At 36.2% G+C, this 24,630-nt stretch overlaps 1 protein-coding gene across 4 annotated transcripts in view; it reads right to left on the bottom strand.

The window, feature by feature from the left end:
* Positions 1 to 485: 485 nt before the first annotated feature.
* Positions 486 to 24,630, bottom strand: part of LOC121089854 (pleckstrin homology domain interacting protein) — a 118,501-nt gene continuing 94,356 nt past the window's right edge. For 2 of the 4 annotated variants that reach the window (XM_040597521.1, XM_040597523.1), the window contains 13 exons: positions 22,089 to 22,200; positions 21,815 to 21,876; positions 20,110 to 20,265; positions 18,084 to 18,204; positions 16,024 to 16,149; positions 13,935 to 14,007; positions 13,486 to 13,536; positions 13,050 to 13,199; positions 12,268 to 12,420; positions 10,047 to 10,210; positions 9,287 to 9,567; positions 8,802 to 8,963; positions 486 to 6,970 (listed from right to left, as the gene is read on the bottom strand). In XM_040597521.1, coding sequence (XP_040453455.1) covers positions 6,327 to 6,970; positions 8,802 to 8,963; positions 9,287 to 9,567; positions 10,047 to 10,210; positions 12,268 to 12,420; positions 13,050 to 13,199; positions 13,486 to 13,536; positions 13,935 to 14,007; positions 16,024 to 16,149; positions 18,084 to 18,204; positions 20,110 to 20,265; positions 21,815 to 21,876; positions 22,089 to 22,200 — 2,255 coding nt within the window. In that variant the 3' untranslated portion in view covers positions 486 to 6,326. Of the gene's footprint in view, positions 6,971 to 8,801; positions 8,964 to 9,286; positions 9,568 to 9,856; positions 9,929 to 10,046; positions 10,211 to 12,267; positions 12,421 to 13,049; positions 13,200 to 13,485; positions 13,537 to 13,934; positions 14,008 to 16,023; positions 16,150 to 18,083; positions 18,205 to 20,109; positions 20,266 to 21,814; positions 21,877 to 22,088; positions 22,201 to 24,630 lie in introns of those variants that run through there. The other 2 variants (XM_040597522.1, XR_005828401.1) reach the window with 2 other exon arrangements.

Below are 24,630 nucleotides of genomic sequence, written 5' to 3'. Positions count from 1 at the left end.
TACATGCAGGGAGGCGGGGGGCTTCGCTCGGCTTAGCTGCTTTTGGCTTCTGCTAGAGTTGTTGGGAAGCAGAGATTTCCACATAAACTGGACGTAGCTCTGGTACAAACAGCTGTCACCTGAACAGGGGTGGCTCCTTGGAGGATGAGGGGCACCCTGCTGCACAGGTGACAGTGAGCTAAGAGGACTGGCAACGTGGCGTCTTCAGTGCCACATGCTAGTGCCTTTACACTGCCTCCAGAACTGCGGGTTTCTGTGAAAAACCCTACAAAATAGCAAATTTTGAGCTCTATCAAGCTGTGATATCAAGGTTGTAGTTTCGCCTGTTCCCTCATAATACACTATATACCATACTACCATGTAAAGCTATACCATATTCCACGAGGAATCAAAATGAGCCAATTTTAGGCTGTTTCGAAGAACGCATTAGCACTTGTCCCATAAACCGGTACATTACTAGATAGAAACACACACTGTTGGACAGCTTAGAAAAACATGTTTTCTATTTATTTAAAAATAAGTTTGTAGTTACTACATTGCAGTGACAGTAATTCTTACACATACATTCTAGTTTGTATAAAAGGATTCAAAGTATTATGCATCAAAACTAACATAGAAAGTGTCCACATAACAGTAAAGAAATTTCCAATCCATATGTACAAAAAGAAAGGGCACTGTTATCCTGGTGAGATACTTCAGGTTATAACATGATAATCTAGATTTCTGGAAGGAAAAAAACCTTGATAAAGCTAAAGAATTATAGTTTTCAAAACTGTTACTCATTACATACAACAGATTCGTGTTTTACATAATTCTGTACAAAATAAGCGTAATTTTAAATCTGAAAATGTGTCAGTTTCAAAATTAACCTTTCTAGGTCATTTCCTTGAAGTTGAGCTCCGTTCTATACATATTTAAACATTATGACAGAATTTAATTCACACAAGATCATTATCCAGTTGTCCACCACACTTCTGCGGTTTCAGTATGGTCCAAAAATGTAACTTCTGTACGGTCTCCGTGTACTAGCAAACCAACACACACAGCTGTAAGCACAGAGCAGGACACGTACGTCATACAGGCATGTGTACACGATAGGTACTCCAGATTTCTTTCTACTCCTAATTTGTACGACCTCATTCTTGGTTCTTTCAGGGTAGAAATTCATAGTATAGTACTACCTTCCCTCCCTAAAATATATTGTTTGCATTATTTGAAGTTAATTTCCTGATGTATTTATCTGCATTAAAAGGATCCAAATGACTACTTGCCTCACTACCTACCTCCTAAAAGCTAAATTTATTCACCTTTATTTTATTGCAGCATATAAGGTTTCTCTATAGAGTGCCTCGAGGCTGTTATAACCTTGGGAAAAGGAGAGGAAAAAAAAAGCAGCTAATAATTTTTTTTCTGCCATTTAAGATGTCTTTTAATCTAGTCCTTCTGGTGTGTTTCCTCCTCTAACACACTGTGTAAAAATGACACAGTGAATTCCCACATTAAAATTAGCAAAAATGCAAGTGCACCTAGAGATTAGCTCTAGTTTAAAAGCTACCTGTTATTTCCTCCAGACACAGCAGAAAGTGTACAAGCCGTATTCCCGATTCAAAAACAGGAAACTCTATAAGCTGTCAATACCAGATTTGTTATTGGAAACACATTGTCAAGCCTTGGCCAATTTTATGAAATTGAATACACTTTCCTCTGCATATGAACAAGGATGTATATACAGCAATTTACAGCGGAAAACTAACAGCCCTTTTATTGGTTGAATATCTAGGTCCCCTTGGAAACCAATCTGTTATAAGTACTGCAGGGATAAAAGAAAATATATAATAATTTTACACAGTTAATTTGTCTTCATTAGGTAGTAAACAGAAAATGAGCTTTTGCTGTTTCTAAGGTGACTCTACCATCTGTACCACAGCACATCTGTAGCACTGTTCCAGTTGTATTTCACTTCTTGTTAAACACTCAACTCTTAAACAACAACAAACAAACCCACCCCCACCCCCTCAAAAAAAAAAAACAAAACCCCAAACCTTTGAAAAAACACTGTGGATAAAATATACTACTTTAGAGTAAGGTAAGGACTTGGGACACAATGTAACTATTGTGGTATGGCTGTATCTTGATTGACCAACAATACGTTAAAATTATCTCAGTAAGATTTGCATGCTTCAAATCAAATGCGAATGCTGATGAAAGCGAGCTTAGGAACTTCTAACCTCCCATCTACTACGGAAGTGCAGGGTGAAAGGGTCCCGTCCAGTTAAGCCTATTGCTTTTATAGAACCAGCCAACCATTTAACATGTGCCTAAATTCAAATTACACGCTAAAGCATTTACTTGTAGTCCTTGATCCGACAAATGTGAGCAAAAAGATTTAACAATGTGGTGTAAAAATTGTAACAAGCTTGAAGTTACTGAATGGACAGACTATTTTTTGTTTTACGTAGTCGTTTTTTTGGTAAGACAAAAGCCTCTGGGCACAGAATCAGAACTGGTCCTTGAAAAAATATTTGTACAGCAATACAGTAAGTTGTCTCTATACTACAATTTATTTTTTTATAGATATTAATATTATCCTACGTGCTGCATCAGGGTCCTTTATCAATTAAGAGTTTTACAAATATTAAGCCATAGTAATATTTAACTCAACCAACTCAATCTTACAAGTCTATCAACAGACTGGTCACATGTACAAACCGGACACTGTACAAATAAACATATGTAAATCTATATCACAGCAGTCAAATCACTGGAGGAAGACATTTTTCCGTAAAGTTGTATCACCGGTCATTGCCGAGTGACAAAGAGCTCTAGTTCAATATTGACAATAATGAACACTACAGTGGTAAAATTTAAGTTCAGTTCCCAGGGAACACACTAACAACAGAAACAAAGCGGATAGAGAGTTGTTAAGTATGTAGGCACAGGTACAATGATTTCCGTCAAACATTTAGAGCACACTGGTATCACAGAAACAGAACTTATTTCCTCATCGGCAGTTAGGGAACACACTGCTATTAAGATACCACTCAGCGGTATATACCAATTTTAACGTTTCCCAGTATAGAGTAGAAATACCAGAACCGTATCCTCATATCCATGTCAAATAGAAATGAAGTTAATGACTTAAACTGTGTTAATTGCTGCCAGGTCTGTAAGATCGTTTGCGTGTATATGACTATGAACCTATGTTATTTACAATGCAAATGTGAAACAAGCACATGAGATTTTGATACTCCATTTTCTGAACCAGTTGTTAGGTATTTGCGATGGCATTATAAAACATGCATATAACTACAGTTCTTAAATTATTTCAGAACACTGACCAATAGTTTATTGCTCACATTAAAAAACTTAAGACTTTGTAATCAAAAGCTCTTTTTCTGTGTTGATACAGTATATTACAACAACCTCTAATAATACCTTTTTCCCCGACCAAAATGCACAGTCTGATGGTGACTAAAGTCTCATAAATAAAGTTTGCAACCTAGTGAAATTAAATTATAAAAATATAACTTTTAAATAAATCTGGTATTAATTTCTAATAATTTTCTAGCGTTGCTTCTATAAAAAAATTTGACCCAAATTATCCACTATTTATTTTAAAAGGAAAAACATTAATGTGTCTAATACGAATTAAAAAATCACTGGCTAAAGTCACCGATATTACTGGGTGGGAAGCAGTACCCATGTTCTGCAAGTAAGGCCTTCTATTCTCATAAAATTAAGATGTACAATTTTCTACTTACTGTTAAGGGAACACATATTATTTCAGGCTCTGAAACTTACATACAAGGTATTTTTGATATATAAATATATACACAAACATGCCATATAAAACATTATTACAAATGGAGTAAATACAGAAGTTCAATTTTAGATATAATCTATTTCATATATTACAATGCAGATAACATCAGGAAATTACACATTTTCAAATGATTGCCTTCATCAGTGAGACTTGACAAAATTAACAAGTAGAATCAATTAGCTGTGAATTGTGAAGCTGCATTGCAACTGCACAACCGTAGCTTGTTATCTTATCTCATGTTTAGTGACACTGTTTTAACTGAATGATAAAGAAGTATTTGTTAGAAAAAAATAAATATATCAACAAATGAAATGCAAACTAATCCCTGCTCCCCAAATTCATATCCATAACAATTCAAAGAGGATCTGGAAAACATTTTCATCATTTTTTGTAGCAAAATGCATAATGAAAACTAGGTATGGTGGATACTAATTTGCTCTCCACAGTAGCATATTTTTATTCCCCTTGGTGCCAAATACCAATGTTCTGTGTTCAAAAATTTAAGCTTTTTTTGGTAACAGAAAATAAAGTGTGAAGAATCAGACTTCAAATAAGTATACAGAATCTGTGCAAATTTAAGGTCTTAATTCTGTATGCCCTCCCTTCCAGATATTGCAGATGATGTTTGTAAAAAAAAAAAAAATCAAACACAAAACCAAAAACCAAACAAACACCACCCCACCCCATCCCAGAGTTATTATTAACTAAGGGTGTACAGATTTGAGGTTTCATTTCAGGTTTATTTTTTCAACTAAGTTAGGTCACACACACACACACACACAAAACCAAAACAAAAAAAACCCAAAACAAACAAAAACCCCCCAGAACTTTCACACTATCCAAACCTGCAAAATAATGTAAACCCACAAAATTTTGGTTACATTTTTGTACCATACCAGATCTCAGAAAATATGACTACTTCCGTATTTTTTTCCTTAAAACTGGACAATACTTTTTTTTAAGTGATAGAAAATGGTATTAAAGTTTGTTTGCAAAGGTATAAAATAACTAAATGTACCATAAACAAATAAATAACTGCTTTTCTTTTCCAGAGCAGTACATATAACAATACATTCCCCTAAGTCATATAGTTATCATTTACAATAGACAACTTAATTTTACTAAGGATGCAAGAAATAATAGAATACAAGGCACAATCATTAAATGGAATTTTTCTTTAGGGTGTATATTGACTTATGTCAGCGTGATATACCATAAAAAGTGCAGAAAAACACAATGTGCAATGAGACCACTGTATAAAACATGATTGCATAAAAAGTGATTTGGCCTTTTAACCTTAATAATTGAAAATAACCAATCTTCCCCTTAAAATTAAACTATAAAGTATGACATTTTAAAATTTATTTTCAATTCTAGTGCTATCTAAAAAATCCTGAAAAAAATTTATACCTGGGTAATATTTTATATGTATGTGTTTATGTATATACTAATATATACACATACACTCTTCTTTGTAGGTCATTTTAGCCTCTTAAGCATGTCTAAAGTTGTAGAAACAACAATCAATCTGGATCAGAAAGTAAACATCATCATTCCATACCTGTCCTGTAATTTCCTTGAATCCTTTAACCAATTATACATTTTGTCTAAAACATCTCTGTCAAAGGACCCCACCAGTGCATTATTTTCTACCAAAAGTACCAAAAAGGATACATTTCAGAACAATGTTAACAACTTACTATTTAAAACAATACACAGCTTTTATCATTGCAAATGGTATGCTGTACTGACACTCAAAAAGAAAAAAAGGCTTTCCACTGCACTGATTCTCAGTCTTTGGCACAATAAACAGAGATTTAGTGATTGATACAAGAATCAAGGTCTGAAAAATTAGACATTAGTCAAACTTTTTCCAATGTGGATATATATATATATTTTGTTTACATTTTTGCTATGTTTGGCAGAACTTGGATAAACCAACAGCCTGTGCTAGGCTCCTTTTGCAGTTGAATGTTCCATCACAACTGAAATTAAGCGTTTTGAGATTTAAGTTTGGTATTTCTGTATTTAACAGAAATGTAAGTGAATTACTGCCACTGTTTGCCAAAATCTGCCTTCCTAGGCAAGTTGACTTTACAATCAAAGTGTACCTTGCTTGGTCAAAAATAAGACTTCCGTTTTCAGTTTGTGGCATTAAAAGTTCTATCACCTTTTTTTTAATTGTGTAGAGATACTACGCACTACTAAAACAGAGTAGTTCTCAACTCTGTACGTCAGTCAGAAATTGCTTCAATTACTCTCAACTGTGAACAAAATGACTGTTGAAATGCATAACCTATTTGGAGGGCAATAAATAGCAAAAGTTTAAAATATATATTTCTTTCAAAGAATGTTCTTTCAGTTTATTTTTTGCTAGATTTTTCTCCCCAAATCAGAACATATTCTTCTAACCCATAATAGCAGCAGGGAAGCAGAAGTCTGTTCTGCTGTTCCTTAACTGTACCTGCTTCATAGCATTCTGAAGTAAAACCCTTGGTAAAAATCACCAACCGATTAAATTAGCTTTTGCTTTTTCAGTCAACTTTCGGACTCTGCCTCGGCTAGATGTTCCAAAAGTTAAGGAGGTGTCTTCAAACAATAGCTGCCGTTGCTCTTCCTCAGAGTCATCTTCATTGTAAAAGGCTGTCCTCCTACCCTGGTTTCTAGTTCTCATGTGAGGCTCAGAATCTTTAAGCTCTTCAGACCCCTCCTCCATAGGCTCATCTATCTTTTTCCTCCTGCTTCTTGTTTGCATTTTTACATTTGCAGGAACTAAGAGGTCCGAGCCTGGCTGATGGGTCTTTATCTTCCTTTTTGGCTTTCTACCCCCACGGCCTTTTTTTTGTAACAAGTCTTCCTTCATATTATTTTCAGAAAGAGAATTGCATGCGGTAGAAGCAGAGGCTTCTTCTGGTATATCCCTTGCAGTCTGGATTGTATTCTGCTCTGCAACCTTTTGCTGTTCAACAATTTGTAGCTTTTTTGGTTTTCGGCCTCTTTTCTTGTGCACCACTTCACAGCTACTGTTAGTCGTCTCCACCTTCGGTTTCCGTCCGGGACCTCTTTTAACTGGAGGTTTCAAAGGCTGTCCCCCGTGTCCGTTTACCTGGACGCTTCCTGATGCCAAAGCGTTATTCTTGCAATCTGCTGTAAAGAAATGAGAACAGATACCACGTAACAGATTTGCATTTACATTAATTTTCACACTGCCTTAATAAAACTCTCACTAAAATATCTGAACGGATTCACAGTGATTGCCAACCTGTCAAAATCTAAGAAGCCCAAAGTAGAGCTCAAAAAGCTTCATTCCAGTATGCAATAAGGACTAACTTCTAGTTGAGTTTAGCTCAAGGTAGCTTGAAGGGGGAGGGGGGGAAGAAAAAAGAAAAAAAAAAGAAGAGGAGGCAGGGGGAAAGAAAGAAGAGAGGGAAAAAGGGAAGAGCTCAAGTGTTTTTATTCACTTATATGCCCCCAGTGGACAAAACCTCCGATTTGGTATCAGCAGCAGCAAAAAGTTGCTCAAGAAGCACTGCTGCAAGGATCAGGAATGCTTCACAGCAGGTCTTCTCTGGAGAAATCAAAAATTTTTTTTCAGCCTGAGGTCACATCCCTTATGGCTAGCTCATTAGACCGCGGTTGTTTCAACAATAAGTGAGGAAAAGGGTAGAAATGTGGGAGACTTTAACAACGAAGTCTGCTATTTGCACACGCTTCTGACATAAACAGATGCAGGATACGAGGTATTTGCTTGGAGACTTTTACGGGCTAAGTGAGAGGTACTCAACTGCCTCCGTGGGACACGCCACGTGGAGATGTTCTGACACCACAGCCCTGGCCTAGCCAGCTCGATAGTCCATCCAGTCCTTTGACGGAACACTCATGGACAGCTCCTGCTGCGTTCAACTGTGCCCTATCGCGCACTACAAGCGCAGGCCTCTACTGTCGTGTCACTGGACGTGCAGGAGAGACAGGATCACGTCAACAACCCTCAGATACCTCTGACCTGACCAAACATCCAGTTTGTGGGTTTTACATGTTACATTTTATGTAACAGGTGCATATTTAGCCATGCAATCTGGTAACAGCTGAGAAAAGCTTGAAAGGAATGGACAGATGATTTAACTTATTAGACCACAAGGTGCTTTTTCAGAAGTAAGTGAGAACAAATAATCCTCAAGGAGATGAGAAGTACAAGCAAGGAGTAACCAGATGAATTATGTGAGGCCCAATTTGCAGACCACTGTTTCTCCACCTTCATAGAAAAGATGTTTAGCGGATCTAGCTGCTTCACAGCAGCTTCGCAACAGTTCAAAGCTCCTTCATAAACAGGAAAGCGTTTATGACTAGATCTTATTTCAGTCTCCACAGAAGCTTTGAGTTTTAAGGCATCCAGGCATCAAAACACCACGCAAGTTCCCGTCAGAAGATTATGTGAAACTAGGTCTGGTCAATCCATACAAATATACTAAACACAAACAGTAAACACTGCACAGTTCTATTTTGCTGAGGCAAAAAAATGAAAGAACAAAAGGCGCAGCTGGGACGCTCTGATCTTTATGCTCATGGTTGTGCAGAGTGTCATTACGCTCAGCATTCACTGACCCAAATATAACCCACATCAGTTTTATTAGGTAAATCCCACAGGGTTTGAAGTGTGACCCCGCAGAAGTCTATACTGGAATCTGAGCACTCATAACATGACCCTTGTAATAATTTAAATGAAGGTACAGATACGTTAACATATCAAAATTGGCTAGACAACACAGTTATCACCCCATGGAGATGGTGATAAAAGAATACTCAAAACAATTTATCAAGAAGGAAACTAACTGTGACTGAGCTGTTCCGTTAGCCTTCCCTATTCCACTAAATCATACTGCATACTGTTTCCCCACTCCCAAATTATGACAACTGAAGTGCAACACAACAGCCACAACACCAATAACTGGGGGTAGGAAGTTCCAAAGAAACTCTGTACCTTGTTGATTAACAGTGGAAGATTTTACTTTGCGCTTGATTTGTTTCTCTTTCTCAGGATTTTCTCTTGTGGAGTTATTCCTAGTGTTATGACTGTAATCAGACTGACTAGGGATTGATACAATATTCTGGTTCTTGGAATGTTTGGTTGAATTCTCCAGTACTAAAAGGACAAAAAGGAAAAAAAAAAAATCAAGTTAAATACTTTATACCACATTCAATCTTATCTGGCTAAAAAGGAAGTCACGTTCTACTACAAACAATCAATTTAAATCAGCGATCTAGAAGTGAGAAAGCTTCCTGGATAAAACAACATAGCCTGACTTGTTCAGTTTTCCTCTGAAGAACCGCAAAGGCACAGCAGCTTGAACACAGAACCAGTCTTAACTGAGACAAGTTTGTTCAGATTTCCAAAAAGCTACTTTTATGTTTAAAAACATTCACAGCTTAAAAAAAACCAAAACCAATGAAAAATCCCCAACTTGCCTGACTTTCCTGACCCTGCAGTAGTAGTAGACTTTGTAATTAAAGGCTTTATTGTTAAAGGCTTTGCTCCTGAAGAAGTAGATGGTTGCTCTGTAACAGCCACATCTGTTACCCCCCTATTGCTTCTAGTCCGCACAAGGGAAGAGGTTTCAGCTGCTTTTCCATTCATCTGAGGCGGAGCGTGTCTCGGCGCTGTTGACCGTGCAGGTGCAGAACACGAAGAGGTGGCAGAAGTTTCTGCCTTCAGATGAGGTTTTATTAATCTCCTCTTCCTTTCAGGGCTGCAAAAGGAGTAACAATTTGCATCCTGGAATGCCACTTTTTAATTTTACAAGAATAAATAAAATTAAATGCTAGCGTCTGAGACCGTGGGAGCAAAACTATCATCTCTGCATGAAGTATGTTAAAAATATGACATTTGCTGTGGAAATTCATCTAGTTGTGAGCCTCTGAGAAGTGAAACTTCACAATCAATGCTACAGTTATTTGACAAAGCGTGATGCAATCACTATCCTAACGATGCTGCTTTACTGTACATGTTTAAGAGTTATTTGAATTTTAAGCACTTACACTAGGACAGCTCTAAGTAAAGTTTAAAACTCTTCCACATCATAGGAACTTGCATGTCAAAGCTATATCACTCTGCAATATAGGGAATAGTAAAGGAAGTATTAAGAAAAAAAACCACACTACGTTCTGCTGTTTAGGTATGTCAAACTTACGCAGCATTTCATGAATACTGTAACGGAATTAAATGTACCTGGATGCCACACTACTGGAAACTGAGCTGCTTCTACTTCTTTTTTTCCTTCGTTTCTTTATTGTATTTCTTTTATGAAAGCGTAGGGCAGATTTATAATCCGATAAAATAGAACTTATGTGTTCTTCAAAGAAAGCAGAAAGGCGCAAGCTCATGCTGTAAATCTAAAAAAGACACACAAATTTTATATTTTTCCAAAGCATCATTTTTACTTATCATTGAACAACAGCTAGAAAAGTAAGGACAGTCTGCCTCAACAAATTTCCACTAATCCAATGTGTAGGTTTATTTTTAACTATTTTCATGGTTTTGAAAAGTGTATATGAAACCTTCAGTTGTAATATAAGGAAAAAAATAGAAAAGCCACCTAAGGTCAAGAAATATAATTTACTTCTGTATTAAGTTGCATTCTTACATCTTATATTTGAACATCAGTCTATTCCTCTTATGGATGAACCGATATTACGGTTAAATTGGTTGCAATAGGTACAATAAATGTACCAGAATTATGCAGGTGCACTTCCCCTCCTCCCCCCTGCCCCTCTAGCCTTGGATGATTTATAGAGACTCGGCCTCAGTTTAGATGACAACTAGTTACGTCAGCACAGTTGCTATTAATTCTGGAAATAAAAAACACAGAAGTGAACTGTCTATAGATACTTTCAGAGGGGACACAGCACCTTCTTAGTGTATGAAATACAAAGACAATATTAAACTATTTTAAACTAGTTTAAACTATCAGAGTGCCACAACAAACAGTGTTACAGATTCCGCATGCATTACTCAAGAGGACATCCAAAGAAATTTCACAAGAAAAATATGTAAAAAGCTATATAAAAATATACGTCTAATGTGCCAAGGAAAAAACAAGCTGACAGGTTTAGGATTAATCTTCAAGTAAGCATCAGTGATGTAAAGTAAGATGCTAAATATATCACTGAATGACAAGTCAGAGTAAAAACATCAACATTCAACAGCTCTGCTTTACATGCACTGAAAGTACATAGGTTTCGGGGTATTAAAATTCTTCATGCCAGAACCTTCCACTTCTACGTAAAATAAAAGAGATCTACAAGTTTACTACTATACCAGCACATTTGGAAGAAACATGAAAAATTACAAAAATGACAGAAGAATCTGTGAAATCAATCACACAGAGCGAAGATACTCTCAAGCATTCTATCTTGGTTTGAGGAATCCCATCAAACCATGGAATGGTTGGAAGGGATTTTCAGGATCATCTAGTTCCAACCCCCCTGCCATGGACAGGGACACAGAGATCAAGAAGAGAAAGAAGAACCACAGGAGAATCCAGACCTGCCCCAAAAGCCCTGCCCTTTGAAGCAACTGAAAGACGAGAGACTGATTCCTAGGTAGCCCCAAAAGGTAGTGGGACAGTCTATTACTGACCGAGGAGAGATCAAGCACTGGTCAGTCCTTCTTGCTAGTCACCTACTAAGGAATTTGGCTGTATGTTTTAAGACAGTAAAGTCCTGACGATTAATTTGCTACTTAGAACAGCCAAACATAAAAGCTATTAATAATTCGAGTCTAACAACTTACGAAAGAAAAGCTACGCAGAAGCCTTGAACACGCTTAAGTATACGTTTATAACTTTCACTGCTAACAGATACTGCGCCTGCAAGTCAATTTGAGAGAAAATATTATTAACTCTAAACCACTGGCAGGGCGTTTCAGTAGCAGCTCAGTAAGAATGGCTTTGCAGGCTCATGCTTCACGTAAACAGTTCTGTTTCTCAGAAATCCCAAATGCTTCATTACAATCTCACTGCATACTGGTGAATAGCACAGAATTTCATTACCCTCTGCTCTCTCCACCTTGGTATTTCAGCTTTGGGCAACCTTCAGAGTGGAAGTGTGTTGTGTTGCGTGTGTGTTTGAAAATCTAGTTTCTCAGTTAAATTCCACTATTGTACCCACAATCATGTTTCTACAGATGTCTCCTTTAATGTGGCTCTCCCTTTAGGTCCACTTTCAAATATTATCTTTGAAACACACTCGCCGAACATCAGACCTTTAGGCATTTAAACAGCATACATTCCTTTCCTTTAAAATACAAAGCTATACTACTTTCTCAGAAATATTAATATTTGAATATAAGAAATAATTTATTTTTAAGTAATCAATCACATGGTTTCTGTCCTTTATTTTCCAGATATAAGTGTTCTTTCAGATAACAAAAAGAAGAAACTAAGTCTTACCCTTGATCTTTTACTTGGTGTATAGGCCTTGGAATTGCTGAAAATAAGTCTCACATCCTTACATAACTCCATCGGTGACTCATAGTTGCCGGCTTCCAGTGTTTCTCTAACAGTAGCAAAATCCATAGGAGTGTCAATAATATCTCTATAATCCTGTTAAGAAATAGCAAAGCAACGTATTACAGATCTTTTTCCCAAGTCTTAATGTAACATTTTCATTATGATATATTTGAAAAACCTGTTTAAACCAAATGTCCTCTTTAAATAGGTATGGAAGACTGCTTAAGGCATTTTGCTTTTTTCTACTCATACATGACACAACTCCTCATAGACATAGTCAACAGGACTGGAGTTTGAAAGTAAGTGATGATAACCATGATAAGAAAGTGTGACTACAAGCTTTCTGGGTGACTTAACAGCTCAAACTTGTTACTAAGACTAATAATGATTTTACAAATTAGCTTTAAATTATGAAGCTTGGGTATCTGAATATGATGAGAGGCTTAGCACATCCCTGATGAAACTTGAGCAGTTTCCCAAATGGACGTCTGACAATTTAGGGAAGTAATATTAAAATAATCAAAACTCCACAGGCTTCAACAGGACCCTGTTCAAGCCCATGACAGTACTTTTTTTCTAGGCTATGGAAAAAACAGAGGAAGTTCTGCTGCCTGAAGTTTCAATTAAAAGAGTTGGAAAAATGGTCACAGTTTAAAAAAAAAAAAAAAGCCAACCACTTAAGAGCTAGATTATAACTGGCCTTCCTGTTCCAAAATACTCACTGGATATTCAAGTAGGTCCACTGGTTGTCGGAACGGTTCTGAGTCTTCGCACTGAAAAATGAGATTTAGCAGCTCCTGACATTGCTTCTTCCATGACTGAATGTCATATGACTGAGCTCTATTACGTAGCCGCCGCTTTGGCTGATGATCCTGAAATGACAATATTGTCTGTCAGCAAAAAACTAGCTGTTTTTACAGAATCTGCTGGAAAAGGGACCCTGCAGGATATAAATTCAAATTAATGAATTCAGAACATGCAGCAGCACACATAAATGCTTTTACCTTGAAGAGTTCAACAGAACACATCACTAAGTTCAAAACTTGCCAAAAGCTGACATTACAGGATTAATAAAAACAATTTTCAGTTTTACATTCCTTTGTTTACAAATGCATTTCCAAGTATTTATAGTGTTATAAACCATTAAAAAAAAATTACCTTTCTTTTTCTAGTGGAAGTTCCTGGCACGTTTGTATCTTTCTCTTCTTCCTTTGAGCAAGATAATGAGTCGCATAAAAAGGTTAAAAAAATATAAGCATACATGAGTAGGTGAGTTCTTTTACACTTCACTTATAAGTTGAGTCTTTACAGTTCTATCCCTGTCCCTCTGGGAAGCATTTCAAGTGACAGTCAGTTTTGAGAACCTCTCAGAAGTTTAAGAAGTTATCTAAATTCCCCAGCAAACAGTTAAAGCTCACTGCACTGAAGGGGAAGAGGCTGGATTTTTACCCAGCTTCCCAGCTGACAAAAAGAAACATCTCATTGACAGAAAAGTACACCCTGCTCCCTTACAGTGACTGAAAACAGCACTTTCGTATCTAGTAGGACAGACAGAGGTCCTCTTTCCCCAGCCTATCAACTCCAGTATCCAAGACACAACCACTTACCTCCTCAGAGTCAGACAACACTTTCTTCTTCATTGCATTGTATAACGGGATTATGTCATAGCAACTCTGGTCTCTGTGTAAGAAGAAACACACGCTAACATTTATTTTCCATCTTCACCTATGGAATCAACTATTATTTTTCCAAGGATAAGGAAAATGTTTATGAAAGCATTCCCAAATAAAACAATAAAGTGTTTAGTTCTATATGAATGCTAAAAGGATGGTAGTAATAAGAAAAGCTAATCTTCTGTTCAAAAAGCTGTAAAAATATTATCTGCACTCTGTAAAATATAGAGCATTTAATAGCGGCACTGTTTCAAAATTAAAAATTATAATCTTTTACTACGAATTTATTAGCATTAGAAAAATCTAATACTATACCACATAAAGGGTTCTGGGGCCCATCTAGCTCTGTAAGAAACACTTAGTGGATTTAGTGTACAAGAAAGCGATTTAATACATTAGTACCCACAACGCAAGACACTTGAAATGTAACGTTTATTTGTGTAAGGACTAACACTGTTGTTGTATAAACCTACATAATTATATCTGCAAAATAAACACTGATTTTCAATTGTATAACACAGCAAACCCCTACACAAAAGGAAGTCCAAAGGTTTTCTACTATGTAGCAATGCGAACCACCAGAAAAAAGGAATAAAGACTCAGCAACTACAGTGGAATTGTAATCCATAAATAACAGGCTACTGTGCTTATCACTGGAGCAGCTGGGGGAGAAGGTAAGACAAGGTCAAGCAACACACACCTCACCCCTCATTTTCTGCTTTTTAGAAGACTGAGGTAATTTAGGTAACTAAGGCTCAGTCGTCTCTTTCTGAGCCTTAGATTCTCAGAGGCATCTAGATACTTCACTCTTGCTAGAACCATGAAGTTTGCCTTCCATGGTCTAGGTCTTCTACCCTGCAGCTAGAACCCTAAAAATCCCAAAGCCAAAAAACCACAACCCATCAAAACCCTCTGGGATTTATATGCATTCCTAGTTCACTTAAGTGAGTATATTAATAGACACAAGCTATAGGCCATTATTAAATAAGAATATCCATGTGTTGCACTAATTTAGCTAAGCCAATTAAAAACAGACACTTTGAAAAACCCTGAGCTGCTTAATTAATCAGAAAGAGAGACACGCAGGACAAAGATGTTAAAGAACAGTTAGTAACAGAGAAGCCCCTTTAGATACATGCCTGTTCCTAAAGGTATATTTCCCCAAAACTTTTAACATCTGAAGAAGTTAAGTATTTTTCACTGTCCAGCCAGTACCAGCAATCACAGGTACTGAAGGTATCAAAGACTTAGGTATGGAGTCAAAGTCCTAGATTTCCAAATACATAATGCAATTCCAACGTTCTTAAGAATACACAAAATAAAAAACAAGATTCAATTCAACACTAAATTAGAGAAACTAAATCACTAAAAATGTTATTTTTGTTAAATTAATGAAGTATCTTGCTGTTTCTAAAAGGTGGGAACAGCAGCATTCCCTGTGTACAAGTAAATCAAAGTAATGGACATAGTAAAGTCTTTGTACAAACTTTGGGTCTGCAGATGTGTCAACTGACTCAAATCTGAAACATTTCTCACTGACTTTTTCTACAGACAATAATAAAAAAGAACATTTGAAAGACAACTACTGTTTCTGTCAGCCACAAAGCTTCTGGTTTAGATTTTGCATATCAAACACCATTTTCAATCACATTATAAAGACTTCAGAATTAAATGCCCACAATTATGTTAACACAGGCAGTATTCAAACTCAGAATTAGAACTCCTAACTTACCTATAAATATATCTATCACTTCATGAAGATACTCAGACCCATTTTTATCATTTAGCAGAAAGTCTCTAAATAAAATGCCATGCCAATCTATGCCAATCAACATATTGTAAAATTTCATCTTGTTTTGCAAACTTATTTCTTCATCAACATTAGCTTTCTTCCTTTCTGCCCCAACAGCAGACAGCAAGTTTATTCAAGCTACAAAACTACATCACTTTAAAATTCAGATCTGAAAAGACTAAATACCTTGGTTAGAGACAGGAATAACAACAGACCTACTAAGCAACTCACTTTATGAAGTGTAGCAGAAGATCTGTGACAAATTTGGCAGATTTGACAATAGGACTTCCAGGTTCATTAAATGTGCGAGTATTATGTTCTATGTACCGGACTTCCCACATTAATGAAGAAAGGCGCCTGTATATGAAAGGAGGGGGGGGGGGGGGGCGGAGAACACGACTTCATTTCCAGCAATGTCTATGAAACAGGAGAAAAAGCCTTACATTCTTCTTCCAATGTACTACCCCATTGACCATTTTTTTACATCACATCAGAAAACACGCACACTTCAATATGTTGCCCTACGCGACCAGCAGAAGGGAGCTTCCTTGGGCTTCCTGCTCTTATGTCCTGCAGTAACTTATACAAAAGGGTTTAAGGATACACAGCTGACACTCCTTGGAATAAGTCAGCTGTGACGCTTCAGCTTTTATTATTCCTTAACCCACCCTGTACCACCTCTGAAGTTACAGCTGAGGATTAACAAAATAGTTATAAAGATTTATTAAAAGTATACATTTTTCTGACAGATAGACAACGACCAGATTTCCTCACGCAGGTCTGATTTAATGACCTAACCATAGAATAGTCACATTATGAAAAATTACGCGCAAAAGCTAAAATAACTGAAAAAATCAGATCTAGATCTAAAAAAAAAAAAAAAAAAAAGAGAGATAAATATAATAAATACTATTTCATATAAAAACTCTGACAGCACAGAAGTCACAAATATATGCAGTCTTTCATTTTCCTACCAGCAAAACATGATGTACAAATGTTTTGCAAAGTTAAGCCGGGGATCATTTTAACAAGTGTAGTGTAGAATAACTGTTTAGATGCAATTTAATTATGTTTATGGCCCCAGCATTTAGATCTATACAATGCCAGCGGTGACTGGGAACGCCCATACTTTTTGTCTTGTTTTGCATATTTTAAAAACACACAGGCATGCTAAGACTCCTGGTTCAGAAGAGAAAAAAAAGTATGTTTTAAGGTAAGCCTCATGAAAAGCTACCAAAATCACAAGTGATCTGAACAATCTTTCCTGCAGGAGGTAAAAAATAATTTCACTGGAAACCACAACACAAAGTGGCTGCTTATTACCTAACCAGGCCTTGGCAATACCACAAACTAATAAAACCAGGTTTACTGGAAAAGTATACTGATTATCTAAAATAACCGCCTAACTTTTTTAACAAGAGAAACAATCCAGCAAAACATCCTCATCACTTCTGATTGCAAAGCAGTACATTACAGAAGTGAAAGCTGGTTTAACTTTTATCACACAATAAACATGGAACAAGAAATGTGCATTACTGCATTATGATGTATAAATGGCTTTTTTGAAAATGAAAAAGTGATTTTTTTCATTTAGAATTCAGTCTTCAGTTAGTACGCATAAAGTCCTACAAATTAACTTTGAAATTTGGCCCAAAACAAAACGTTAGCCGTGTTTATTCAAAAGAAGTAGAAGTAATTTAAAGGAGCATACTCCTAACACTGATATTTACTGCAAAAAAATACAGCAATTACAATCATAGTTTAGGAAAATGTCGGAACAGTGTCAAAAAGTTTAAACTTATTTTTATTGCTATCCAACAATTTAGAATTTCAAGACCAGTAATTTTAGAAACTCTCTTCTGTGTAGCTTCTGAAGTGATAATGCAAAATTTATTTATTTTTTAAAAGCACAGTAGGATAAATACACTTAATATATTTCTAAGGTTCCTCTTACTAAAAAAAACAGATTTAAAAAAAGAAAATAAGTGGAAACTTAATCCTTTTGACTAAGAGTCATTTTACTGACCTAGTCTCTGGTCCTGCAGTTTGAATCTCACATGGAACAAGCCATTTGCATAAGCAGGAATCTGAATGCCACGTAATTCTAAAATACATTTTGGAGATGTTCAATCCTTTTAGAAGTTTTACAAAAAGGAAGCCTAGCTCAAGGATAGAAGATGAGAGCACACACCTGTACCCATCTCCTAACTGGGTATTTATTACAAGACAAAGAGCTACCAAAAACTACGGTCAGCAGTATTTCACAGCAAGAACTGAGACTTGGATCTAACCTGTAAAATCTGCTTTCCAGTCTTTGTTTAATGGTACTGAGGTCTGTGGGATACGCCACAACAGTGCAATACATGGGGTAAGCCTGAAGATCCACAGGTGCCACGAATGCAGAAGCAATATCTAGACAGAATGAAAAAAAAAAACCAAAATCGGTTATATACCACAAAAGCCCCTTAGCAGTTTCAAGATTCATCCCCTGCAACATATGCTCATGTTTGAAATGCATAGCACCTTCCCAAAACCACCAACAACTAGATATTCCAAACAATTTGTGATACTCTACATGTAAGTGCTTGCTGAGTTGCAAGTACAGTCACTGCAGCAGCTACCCATTCTGTTGCGCATGAAACACCACATTCCTCAGATATGCAAAATATACACCTTTGAAAAGCAGATTCAAATGTATGAATTATACATATATGAAGATGTGCCATTCAGTATCATTATTTACAACACAGGGTCATTTAATTTGGTTTTGTACTGCCACTCTCCCATCTTCAAACAAAGCAATGCATTAAAATTCTTACCACGTAAGTTACAGGACTATTTCAATCTCATTAAGATATGGGGCAAGTCCACACTCCAAATAAAAGTGAAACACAATCTCTTGTCCCTACCGAACTGTAAAGGAGCCTTCTAAGACCAATCCACCATAACGTTAGAAGACTGCTGAGCAACTTAAATCTCTGCACCTACACAAACTTGTTTTTGGTTTTTTTTTTTCCTTCCTGTGCTTAGAAGTCTGAGTGCTTAGGCACATCATTCTAACATTTCATAACTCAGGGGAAAATACTGGAATACAAAAAGACAAAAAAAACCTTTAATGTCTCTCTCAAAAGCTTTTAAGAACAGGAAATACGCTGTTGCTAAACAGACTGCTCCTCTTCTAAAAGCTGTTTACTTATGAATGTTCCAGCAACTGCTGCTTTGTACCGATACGCACGACATATGCTATAGTTAAATCCCAAACTAAGCAGTATGCCATACAACATAATGCAAAATGTAAAACCATTACTCTTAGACAACACAGTGAAAATAACTAAAATTTCATTTCCTCACAAGCTTTTTAAAATGTAATTCTGTAAGCTGGATTACTGAACTGTATAGATACTTCCTTCCTTCTGGAAGCAATAGGAAGCTGCTTACGCAGCATGACACTGAAGAAGCCATAATGTGGGACACGTCAGTACCAGAAATATTTCGAGTGTTAAAGAGTTTTCTGGCTTTTTAAAAATGTGTCTTACCTTGCTTTATTTAAAAAAATCAGTTTTTTTAAAAAAAACTGTCTGTGACAAATTATATATATAATTTATGACCATTGTTACCCCAGAATTTGAGTGCTGACTTAACACAGTTTGCTCATCACAAAATATACAAAAGACTTGAGATTCAGCTTGCGTTTCACTGATGGACCTCCACCTCAGACACCCATCTTTGATCATGTAAATGTGGCAGTGATGTGTTAAACGTTTTAACAATTACCTTTTCAGAAGCTGCCTGTGAAGAGTAATTGCTCTACAACCAAATAGCAAGTGCCTTTTCATACGTTAATAAACTACTTTTTCCTCAATATTTTGCACAACTATGGCAACGTGGGGGAGAAAACGAGAATTAGAAAAGGCAATTAGAAAAGGGGAAATTACACATAGTTATCCATTCTCTAAGTATGTAAGATGCCCCCCTCCATCGGCCTGTAATATACTTAATATTCTGTTCATCATAACGTTTGCAGTTTTAGCCCCCACAAGTCATTCTGGGGGCTAAAGTAAAAAATTAAGTACTTGGTTTTAGCATGTAAAACACAAACCCCTAGCACATATATGTCAAATTATCTACCAAAACTCAACAGTTGAGAACAGGAGAAAATTTAGGTTTTATATGAACTCACTGAGAAAGTTTTGTTCCAGCTAATCAAAAGGTAAAAGATGTGTTTTATCACATTCGGTTTTGTAATTTCAGAAGTACAGATGAGCATAGTCGGAAAAATGTAACAGGAAAACATTTCCCATATTATTCAGGATTTACCTAGAGTCATGAGCTGGTTTATCCCTGCAATAACTCTGTCGCACTCCTCGTCTCGGGTCCTGGAACCCCACTCTCCATCCAGAGGTTTGTAGAGCAGCGTTCTACGTTCGTCATCTGTTAAAGGAACACTAGTTCCCAGTTCTTCTGGAAATACAGCTAGAATGTAACACGAAAACTAAATAAAACATAAATCTTTGTATCTTGTGTAATACATATACCCGTAATTCAAAGATGTGTAACATCATTTTACTAACCAAAACAAATGCATAGTTCTTGATTTGCTCAAAGACATTTTGGACACATCCAGTATCATTTCTGTATATTGTTATATGTTAAATTTAAATCCTCACAATGTAGTTTGGTGTACAAGTCTTCCAAGAAACAAGATTTACCTTCTTCCAAATAGCTAATTGTAGAATTTATTTTAGAACCAACTAAGACACTCCTTTACCCCAGTTAGTTTGTGTTTTGTTTTGGGGTGGTTTAGTTGGGGTTTTTTTGTTTATTTGTTCTTGGCTTTTTGTGTGTGTGATTGTGGGTTTTGTGGTTGCTTTTTTTTTTTAAAAAAAAAAACAACCCAAATTCTTGGTAATATATAGTTTTGGTAACGGATGGTCAATGATTTTCAGATGGAGCTTAAATGACTTTGATATTGATGCTAAAACACTCTCCAGACAGTGGTTCCGTCTTGTCATGGTTTGTGACACATGAGGTCAAATGCCAAAACCAGAGCTCCTGAGCAAGCAAATTAAAAGGGCCATCACCCTAGCATTCTTCAGCACCAAGCAATTTTGCCAATTTGTAATGTAACAGCAGATTTTCAGTGTACAATGCAAAATGCTCCTCTTTAACTTTTTTTTTTTAAAGGAAAGTGTAAAAGAAGTTGGTATTTGTGGATACAGCAAAAAATAAAAGCAACAGGTTCAAGTTTGGTTACCTACCTATTTTAATTATTTTAGTCATGTTATCACTTTAGTGTCCGTATTTTACTTATGAAGAGATACCCATTAAAAGATGGGTTGAACTGAACTGAAATGTTGAAATGAACACACTTACAACTTAAAAGAATTAATGATACATGGTTACTTATGAGTGACAATGTTACTGAGCGTTTCCTAGAAAACACAAGGAAAAAGTGCTGGTTCTACTTCAAAAAAAACACCTAAGTGAGACCAGAAGAAACACCGCATTCTTGTCTATGAACCGTGCCCAAGCTTTGCTGTCCACTCTGCAGTAGGTCTATCTGCCACACGTGCTGGGCCAGACACGGAGTAAATCCTACTATTACCAAACTATCTCACAGGCACATGTTGCATCTTCAATGCACCGAACACCTGCAGGCGTGCTGACAGGGCTCAGAGCAGCCAGCTGCCTCAGGCTGAGGTTTATCCTCAATCCTCCCTAACTGTACAAAAAGTTAACTTTAACTGTACAGCATCTGTTACAAGTTTTTCTAACACTTCTGCCTACTTCTAACGTACACTTAGTTTGTCTAAGTATACTGTACGTTTTTCAGTTCTTTTATCTTGATCTGCTTTTAGTTTAATAATTGATTTAAAAATGTTCTTCAAATGCGACTGGTTTGTGGGCCTTTCCCCTATTCCCCAAGAGAAACAGGATTATTTAAGGTAAAACCATACAACTTTTTCTTTTTTTCTTCTGTAAATATAATCTTAAAGCAAATTATGTTATTAATGTACCATACCATTACTTGGTATCAGCTCCATGTCCCAAGGGCTCATCTTCTCAGTATCACCGTTGTCCCAGCTTAAAAATAACCACATTTAAATTATCTACTAATACTGCTTCAACCACGTGATTATTTAATGTTCGTAACACAACATAACTTATATACCACACAGTATTATAATAAACTGGACAGTGAGATGCATGACTGAATTTAATGAAAGCAAATTGCTCAGTCATACTTCAAATGAAATAACTAATGAAAATAAAAGATTGAAGATAAATTTGCTAACCAGACATTGTAGCACTGAAATAAGCTATCAGGATAATCAGGCTGAAGAGGTTCCTGGCTTTCAATTGTTCCAAACCACCAAGCATCATCTATCACTGACCTGAAACGATCACCTAGGTGAGAACATAAAATAATTTTGTCAATACAAGGCACCTTACTCCTCTCAAGAAAAGCAGATTTTACATACCTTTGGCTTGATCTTGAATACAGAAATCCTTTTGAACACTTGTAGCATCAACAGGCAAACATGAGTCATACTCAGTTTACAAAAAATATTATTAAATTATTTCTGAAGGCTGCTTTTGAACCAAAATAAAAGTTAACATGGCATTAAAAAAAATTATCAATGATTTCCAATTCTATCTATATATTCTTTATATATGAGTTTATTTCTTAATTTCACATGAAAGGTAAGACACTTCAATGTTGTAACATTAGGATTCAAATCTGCTTGCATTAAACACTACATGCTACCTTAAAACAACTGAGCACCATGACACTTTTGTATGGAGAGTATTTTACATGCTGCTGAGCTCCTCCTCCTTAGTTTCTGAAGGGCTTTCTCAGCTACCCGAATGTAACTCAGAGGCTCATTCCCTTTACTATGCATGCAATCTGACTGATAAAAGAATAAAATTTATTAAAGCTTCTTCAAAAGGTTAGCAAAGTAATTTACTATGCCTTTAAATAGTTCCACTACTGCAAAGTGTTCACCTAGCTGAGAAAAAAGGTCAGAAGCATTATTAAAAATAAATTACACGTGAGAATATGTGTATTACATGCCACCTTAAAGTCTAACATTTTCGATAACATGCCACAGAATTTAGAAACAATTTTTAATGGAGTATTCAGTTCACTCAATACAAGAAAAAATGTAACTGAAGTCTGATATTCCAAGAACTGCATGTTTTTGCTTTCATGGATTTGAATATACACACACTTTCTCAACTGCTGCAATGTTTGTTCTATTTCAATATATCCACATTCTGGCCAAATGCTTCCTGCAGTTGTCTGAATTAATAGGAAGTAAATACATTCTCAAAAATGTTCTGCTTTCTTTACTGCACTTTTTTTAAAAAAAGTTAACGGATTGCAAGTAATTCCAGCACAATTACTTCTAGCACAAAAACTTCCATTAATAATCCTAATTGTGTTGAGCGTAATTGAACCAAGTATACAAGAAATATCTGAAATACAAGTCCAAAAATTTAAATAAGGGCCAATACTTTATTTTAAAGGACTAAATTATCCTGAAGCGCTCTTAAAGCACAGTCTCCCAGTATGGCATTCCCAAGTGATCAGTTTTACAAGGGTATGTGAGTGGGTACAAATGTGAGTGACTTCATGGGCTGAGCATTAAGCAGATCAAAACCACTTAAAGGAGCGTATACTGGCAGCCACTTCCAATTTCTCAAGAGCCACAGTGTTCCTATGGACAGAATGCTAAAGCAGAAAACATTATTGAAAAAGCCCACAGAACAATTGCCTGAACCACCCTTTTCTAATGTGCTCTGTTACTTCATCTATGCAGACAGTAGACCAAAAATTCTTAGAGAAGGATTTAGCATAATTTTCTAGAACTGTGTATCACCAGATAACAGTAGCTTGATGAAAATGTAAAATGTATGTTGAACTTGAAGTGGCTGCTGTGTAAGAGACAGGTATGTGCACCTAAGACATACAGCTAAAGCTGCAGGAATCCCACTGGAATAGCTTTTAGCCCAAGTATTAATTTTGTAGCTGAACAGTAAGACAAAAATATGCAATAAATAGTATCAGAGTAGAAATAAGAATCTGTCACTTCTCAAACTTTATAAATTTGTTCTTTCTGAAAGGATTCATATATTAATATACATTTAACATGAAGTGATGCAAATATCATAGATAAGTAACTTCCCTAAAACAAAAAACCTGAACCAAACAACAAAAACTCCACAAAAAAACCCCATGAAAACACCAAGGATTGTTATTGGTTAAAAGATCAATGTTTTAATGATTTAAAGTGGAGTCAGAAAATTTAATATCCAGTAGCTCTCCAAATAGTAGCTATAAAAATATTGATTTGCAGGCTAAGTGCCAGAAATCACAAAGGAATAAAAAAAAAAAAAAAAAAAAGTAACAGTAGTCCTGAGAAGACAAACCAGCAACTGCATGACATGAAAAAATATACCAGCTTGTTGTTGATGAAGAGCTATGGTGAAAGCTCAGACGACCTGAGCATGTCAGATAAATCTTGGGGATTTCAGATTCATATGGTTAAATACTCAGGAACAGTTTCATGTACAGTTTCTAAGGCATTTCTCCTTACCCTGGCAGAAAATATGATCAATTTTCAAAGAACACTGTTATATTGTGATCCCCACTGCAACAAAACTGTGCATGATTTGTCCCAAGTACCTAAGCATACACCAGTAATATATCCAAAGTATCAACTTAGCGGGGTAGCACTCTGGCGGGCACCTGGAAGAGCTGTTAAGAGCTCCAAGAGCAGCGTCTCTGCTATTTCTGCTTTAGCATCTCATGCAGTCCCAAAGGAGGACAGT

Source organism: Falco naumanni, chromosome 6 (assembly GCF_017639655.2).
Source record: "Falco naumanni isolate bFalNau1 chromosome 6, bFalNau1.pat, whole genome shotgun sequence".
Taxonomy (NCBI): domain Eukaryota; kingdom Metazoa; phylum Chordata; class Aves; order Falconiformes; family Falconidae; genus Falco; species Falco naumanni.
This window is presented reverse-complemented; position numbering and strand designations above follow the sequence as displayed.